At 43.9% G+C, this 7,657-nt stretch overlaps 1 protein-coding gene across 1 annotated transcript; it reads left to right on the top strand.

Moving 5' to 3' along the window:
- Positions 1-583: 583 nt before the first annotated feature.
- LOC146019835 (uncharacterized) lies at positions 584-1,519 on the top strand. The gene has a single exon (XM_083152431.1). It carries the CDS (start codon positions 584-586, stop codon positions 1,517-1,519), a length of 936 nt encoding a protein of 311 aa, XP_083008557.1.
- Positions 1,520-7,657: the final 6,138 nt, after the last annotated feature.

The following is a 7,657-nucleotide window of genomic DNA, read 5'->3' as shown; positions in this document are numbered from 1 at the left end:
CAAAGCACCGTTATTTACACAACATATGCAAATGACCAGCCAGCCAATCAGGAGTCTCCAGCACCTACCTGACCCATTATATGAAGCAGGGATCTCCTCCTCTGCTCCCACAGACTCAGGCTGTCTCATTGCAGAGTAGATTGGAAGTGACCAACATTACTTTGTGGGAACCTCTGCAGATCCTGAAAGATTCCACCAACCACACTCAGGACTGAAGTGCACACTCCCCTCAGGTGAGATTCCCATATACAATATACTAGTCATGGCATTTCTGTGTTCTGACAGTTTACATTGTTTCTCTGCCATCTTGTATATTATCTGATCTTGTCACTTTATACTGACTGACATTGCACATCTCGTTAATTTTACAGTTTTACCACAAACTGTCCTTGTAAGGACTAATTAGAACATCTACTATCTGCAAAGTAAAGTTGCAGGGAGGAAGTTCCTTACTTGAAGAGGGGAAAATCTCTTTAACTGTTGAGGGTTAGACTTGTTCACCTCTGCCTTCTAAAGAAGCCACTTCTCTGCCTCCAAGACCAACTGATACCTGCATCTGATCCTGTGGAGAGAAGCCATTAGGATGGCTACATCAGCTCCTGCTTCCAGAGCGACCACAGCAGCTCCAGTTCCTCTGCCAGACACAGCCTCTGCTCCAGTCATCACTTCCAGGAAAAAAAAAGGGAAGAACCGGCGTACCAAACCTCTGCCCGATTCTGGCCCTTCAACCTTCACCAACACTCCTGCAGTGGGAACAGAGATGAATGGCCAAGACCATATCCATGGTGTTCCATCCCTGGAGCCATGGATGAGGCAAACAGTGGTCATGAAGCTTAAGGAAGTGAATGGAAGGATCCCAAATATGACAATAGACACATTCGGCAAAATTATGATCCTGGATCAAGGGTTCTCCAAAGATGAAATTCTCTCCATACAGAACTACATAACAGGGATCTTCTATGCAACCTTTGCTTCTATTACCATCTGCAAGAGGTACTGGGAAATGATGATAAATGCTGGGCATGACTCCTCTTTCTCTCGCTTTATAGGCAATTGTCCTTTACGAATTGAAGAGAGGCAGGTAACAGTTTCCATGCGGAACCCACTCATACCGGTCAAGGACATTGTTGCCTTCCTGGGCAGATTCTGCACTGTGATCAAGGCACCCTCTAAGATCCTCTATGAGAATGGCTTCTGGACTGGCAAATGGTCTGTCATGGTCAGGCTACAAAAAAATGAAACAGACCCGGCCGGTGTTGATCATCTGCCGCCATGTTTTTCTCTGGGGGGATGTTCAGGAATTCTACATTACTCTGACCAGCCACATAGCTGCAGGAACTGCGGTGGGGAGGATCACATTGTGAGAAACTGCAAGGTCTCAGTCTGTAGGAATTGCAGAGTGGAAGGCCATGAAACCAAAGACTGCCCCAGAAAACGGTCATGCAACCTCTGTGGTCTGGTCAACCATATCTACAGGGACTGCCCCATCAGGGCAAGAGCCCACAATGCATCACAGTAACTATAGTACAAGAAGTTGGTCCTGCTCCTTCCCTGAGGCCCAAGTCAGCACAGAACAATCATAAGCAGGGTCTGTAGGATAAGACATATTTCACACTTAACCCCAACGTATCCCCTCTGTTATACCTCCCCCTTCTGTTGATACGTCCCGCATGTAGACCCAACATTTCCTTGCTGTTCCCTCCATTCAGAATTAGCTGCGTATTATGGCTATAAGATTAAATCTGTTTTTATTTTCAGATTGTTTTCCTGTATTTATATTCTTTGTAACACTCATCTGTAACCACCACTTTTTGTAACATTATAAAATAAGCATTGTACCACTTTTTGTTGACAGAATAAAGATCCCTTTATTTAATTTGTCATATAAATGATTATGGAACCCACATTGTTTGAAGAGACTGTTATCCCTTGCACACACTGTTCGATTTAAACTATTTTTCTATTTGATTTTATTATTGTTATTACATTTTATTTATATATTATCGTGGTTACACGCTCAGTTCTTCATAGTCTCTGTTGACTAGCTCAAATTTCTGTGTTTTAAAAGCAATTAGTTCTTTTTTGTAGCTGAGCACTTGTGCGTTCAGTTTATCCAGCCAATTACTAGGCATCTCCTGTACTATAAACATACTACAGTATATTCAGTCTCAAATTTAGATATTTTATCATGAACATTTTTCAATTCTTTGACGGACTCCTCAACTTTTAATTTCCTCAGAGAATATTTATTTAAGATGGCGATCCCTCTGCGGACAAACTTTTAATTGTGTTGTCTGATTGTGGGTATATTAAGCCCTCTACGGATTTTCTTTTCTTTTATATATTATGATAATGTTATCCCATGTAAGAGGAAACAAGTTTTTTTTCTTTCCCATTTGTAGCAGGATATTATGTATTTCCTCGGTTGTAATGCCTCCTGCTGTACCAATAAATCTTTGTTTAAACAACGGCACCTCCATTTCATTCTCTGAGAAACTGAACATCACCCCAGATGTGATATCCGTCCAGGAAAACCCGCTGGATTGGTCCATATTAGAATATGTTCAATACACTCCATGTGAGAGTTATTCCAAATACACTTTGCTTAGTGTTTTGTTCATATGTTTGTAAACCCAGTCATAAGGACACAGAGTCATGTGAGTTCACTGCTGTTTTTTTCCATCCAACTCCAGACAGACTGCCTCAGGAACACCCACTTCCCAGCATTCCCCTGGTCCTAGGGACCATCACCGAAGATTCAGGCTTACACATATTAGTAAGGGAGTGTCTATGAATATTAAGCATTCTAATACACTAACATCACATCCTCTTTTCTTTAAAGATAAGCCCTGTACGCTTCAATGCAACAATTAACAATGTCATATAAAGAACATCATCGGTACATGTGGAGTGTCACGGCTGCCACGACCTTCATCGTATGCTGATTGTATGCTAAAAATCGCATCGCATGCGATGCGATGCGATCGCACCCGATTTTGCACTGAAATGCATCAGAATGCATTGAAATGTGTATTAAACTTGTGAAATGCCATTTTTCATAGTGCACCACCCCCAACGTGAACCCGAAGCGTGGCGAGCGCAGCGAGCCCGTGAGGGGCGGCGGTACGCGTCCTACGACCTTTTCATACCCCCACTATCCACGTCGGCGTGGAGTTGAGAATAGAATAGTGTGGCGAGCGCAGCGAGCCACCGAGCCTGAAGCGTGGCGAGCGCAGCCGGATACCTTCACAGCTATACGCGTCCCCTCGCGGGCTTCACAGGTATCCGCGTCCCCTCGCGGGGCTCGCTGCGCTCGCCACGCTTCGGGCTCAGTGGCTCGCTGCGCTCGCCACACTATTATATTCTCAACTCCACGCCGACGTGGATAGTGGGGGTATGAAAAGGTCGTAGGACGCGTACCGCCACCCCTCGCGGGCTCGCTGCGCTCGCCACGCTTCGGGTTCACGTTGATAGTGGGGGTGGTGCACTATGAAAAATGGCATTTGGGGGCATTTCACTAGTTTAATACACATTTCAATGCATTCTGATGCATTTCAGTGCAAAATCAGGTGCCATCGCATTGCATCGGATGCCATCGTATGGCATACGATTTTTGAGCTAAAATGCTCAAAAATCGGTAAAACATCGTATCGCATCGTATGCCATTGTATGTCACTACATATGGCATACGATGCCATGCAATGGGAGCTGTGATACTCCACAAGTACCACATCATCTAACACATTTCAATGAGTCTCTCAGGTCTGCGTATTTCCCTTTTGTGTCTTTCATAGGATTTAGTATTGAATCCCGGCGGTCGGGATCCCGGCGCCGGAATCCCGACAGCCGAAATGCCGACAGCCGACGTGGATCGACCCCCCTTGTGGGCTCGCTGCGCTCGCCCCGCAATTTATTCTCCCTCCAGGGGTGTCGTGGACACCCACGGAGGGAGAATGTGTCGGCATTTCGGCGGTTGGGATTCCGGCGTCGGGATTTTGAATGCCGGGATCCCGACCACCGGGATTGTAACTGCATCCCCTTTCATACACAGTCTGTGTTTCATCGACCATGTTGGACCTTTCTAGAATTGTGGTTGGTTCACCATTATCAGGATCATTATACATGTCATATGAAGGGTATTCTTCAGCCATGTGGTCTTCATTATGGTTAGGTTGAGATCTTAAATCCACCTGATTTCTGCTTACTTCCGTTCCACGCTCTGTACGTATAGTATAAGATCTTGGTGCAACATGTGCTGGCACAATACCTTTCTGCACCCAAATACCTTTCTCGTGATCTCTGAGATGAACTTGGTCACCCGATTTTAGATCAGATAAGCTTTTTGTTCGCCTGTCATGGAACAGTTTCTGTTTTGCCTGTTGACGTGCCTTACTCTGACCGATGCTGAGTTATGTGTATTAAGCAGATCATCATGTATCGGAAGATTTGCTCTAATCCTCCTTCCCATCAGCATTTGTGCAGGAGATAGCCCATTCTGTAAAGGTGTACTGCGGTAGATTAAAATACTTTTGTAGAAATCTTCTTCACATTCTTCAGCTTTTTTCATGACATTCTTTACAGTTTTTACTAGACTTTCCAACAAACCATTTGAGCGTGGATAGTGGGGACTTGACGTAGTGTGGACAAATTCCCACTCATCAGCAAATCGTCTTTGTTGTTAGAACATTCCTTGTTCACTATGGCTGATATTTTCCTTGGGTCTGGTTTTACACCTGGATCCGAGACCACGTCGCCCAAAAAGGTAAGTGTATTCACGCCAAATTCACATTTGTCCTTGTTTAGCTTTAGATTCACTTTTTTGACAAGTTCCGTTACTTGTCTCAATCTAGAATCATGCTCACCAACTTTCTGTATCACACCCAAAGCTTCCATGCAATTTAACTCTTGTTTCAGTTTTTCTCTCAGCGCAAACGGCACTTTTCTACAGTGGTGTATCACGGAAGAAACTTGCGTGTCTATATTTGTTCTTTTAATTTGGCATTCATTCTAAGGGGTAATAGAGTTCTTCCTGTAAGTTGCTGGATGTGAAATAATCTACAATTCTTTATTTAAGAGTGTTTCCATTAATTTCCCTACTACTGATCTAAGGCTCACTGGCCGGAAGCAGTTTCCATCTTCCTTGTCTCAACTTTTGTGCAGTGTTCCTACATTCACTCTTTTCTAGTCCTCTGGAATAATTAAATAATTCTGTTATTGGTGCTACCAGCACTCCTGTCACGCTATTTTAGTGTCCTAGGATGTATCCCATTGAGTTATCCACTTTTAGTTTCAATGGTTCTGTTAGGAGCTTCTCCTTTTGTAAATGGATTTATTCCATGTTTCCTAATATCCATGCAACTGACCTGTGGCCCCTTCACCTCTCTTTAAGTAGTGAAAACTGAACAAAAACTATTAGGATGATCTGCTATTACACTGTCTCCCTCAACAAAACTCCCAGGAGTACACTTACTAAATTGAGGGATGTATTGAAAATGGGATATTGTCCATAGCAACCAGATTCTATCTTCTAGAAGGTGCTTAAATGTAGATACTGATTGGTTGCCCATAGTAACATCCTATCTGAAATAGATCTCCATATTCGTAAATGATCCCCATAGAATCTGCAGTCTCCCCAGAATCTAATCTTCATTCAAATCAAAGTAACACAATAAGTACTAAACTAATCACTGAACACCAATATTTGGAATACAAAAAAACCATGACTACACTTGATGAGGTGCGCTACGATCAAAACGGCGATACAGTGTATATATCCGGGATCAGTCACCTGTCTGACCCTGTAATACCGCCATGGTGTAATACCTACGGCCAATATCCAGACACATACATAATACCGAATACAATGCCTACAGGCAATATACGGACATGATAATATACCGATACAGTTATAATGTCGACATGGACCCTGTATAAGTGTAGCGCTGCGTGCGCCATGCTTCTGGCTTGGCAAACTATTATATTCTGCCTCTGTGCCCACAGGGCACAATATTATATTCTCCCTCTGTGCCCACTGAGCACTCTATTATATTCTCCCTTTGTGCCCACTGGGCACACTATAATATTTTCCCTCTGTGCCCACTGGGCACACTATTATATTCTGCCTCTGTGCCCACTGGGCACACTATTATATTCTCCCTCTGTGCTCACTAGGGAACACTATTATAATCTCCCTATATGCCCACTGGGCACACTATTATATTCTCCCTATATGCGCACTAGGGACACTATTATATTCTCCCTCTTTGCCCACTGGGCACACTATTATATTCTCCCTCTGTGCCCACTAGGGAACACTATTATAATCTCCCTATATGCCCACTAGGCACACTATTATTTTCTCACTCTGTACCCACTGGGCACACTATTATATTCTCCCTCTGTCCCTCACTGGGCACACTATTATATTCTCCCTCTGTCCCCACTGGGAACACTATTATATTCTCCCTCTGTCCCCCATTGGGCACACTATTATATTCTCCCTCTGTGCTCACTGGGCACACTATTATATTATCCCTCTGTGCCTACTGGGCACACTATTATATTCTCCCTCTGTCCCCCATTGGGCACACTATTATATTCTCCCTCTGTGCTCACTGGACACACTATTATATTCTCACTCTGTGCCCATTAAGCACACTATTATATTTTCCCTCTGTGCCCACTGGGCACACTATTATATTTTCCCTCTGTGCCCACTGGGCACACTATTATATTCTCCCTCTGTGCCCACTAGGGAACACTATTATAATCTCCCTATATGCCCACTAGGCACACTATTATTTTCTCACTCTGTACCCACTGGGCACACTATTATATTCTCCCTCTGTCCCTCACTGGGCACACTATTATATTCTCCCTCTGTGCTCACTGGGCACACTATTATATTATCCCTCTGTGCCTACTGGGCACACTATTATATTCTCCCTCTGTCCCCCATTGGGCACACTATTATATTCTCCCTCTGTGCTCACTGGACACACTATTATATTCTCACTCTGTGCCCATTAAGCACACTATTATATTTTCCCTCTGTGCCCACTGGGCACACTATTATATTTTCCCTCTGTGCCCACTGGGCACACTATTATATTGTCCCTCTGTGCTCACTGGGCACACTATTATATTTTCCCTCTGTGCCCACTGGGCACACTATTATATTGTCCCTCTGTGCTCACTGGGCAAACTATTATATTCTGCCTCTGTGCCCACAGGGCACAATATTATATTATCCCTCTGTGCCCACTGAGCACTCTATTATATTCTCCCTTTGTGCCCACTGGGCACACTATTATATTCTGCCTCTGTGCCCACTGGGCACACTATTATATTCTCCCTCTGTGCCCACTAGGGAACACTATTATAATCTCCCTATATGCCCACTGGGCACACTATTATATTCTCCCTATATGCGCACTAGGGACACTATTATATTCTCCCTCTTTGCCCACTGGGCACACTATTATATTCTCCCTCTGTGCCCACTAGGGAACACTATTATAATCTCCCTATATGCCCACTAGGCACACTATTATATTCTCCCTATATGCCCACTAGGCACACTATTATTTTCTCACTCTGTACCTACTGGGCACACTATTATATTCTCCCTCTGTCCCCCACTAGGCACACTATTATA

Source organism: Crinia signifera, chromosome 1 (assembly GCF_055691185.1).
Source record: "Crinia signifera chromosome 1, ASM5569118v1, whole genome shotgun sequence".
Taxonomy (NCBI): domain Eukaryota; kingdom Metazoa; phylum Chordata; class Amphibia; order Anura; family Myobatrachidae; genus Crinia; species Crinia signifera.
This window is presented reverse-complemented; position numbering and strand designations above follow the sequence as displayed.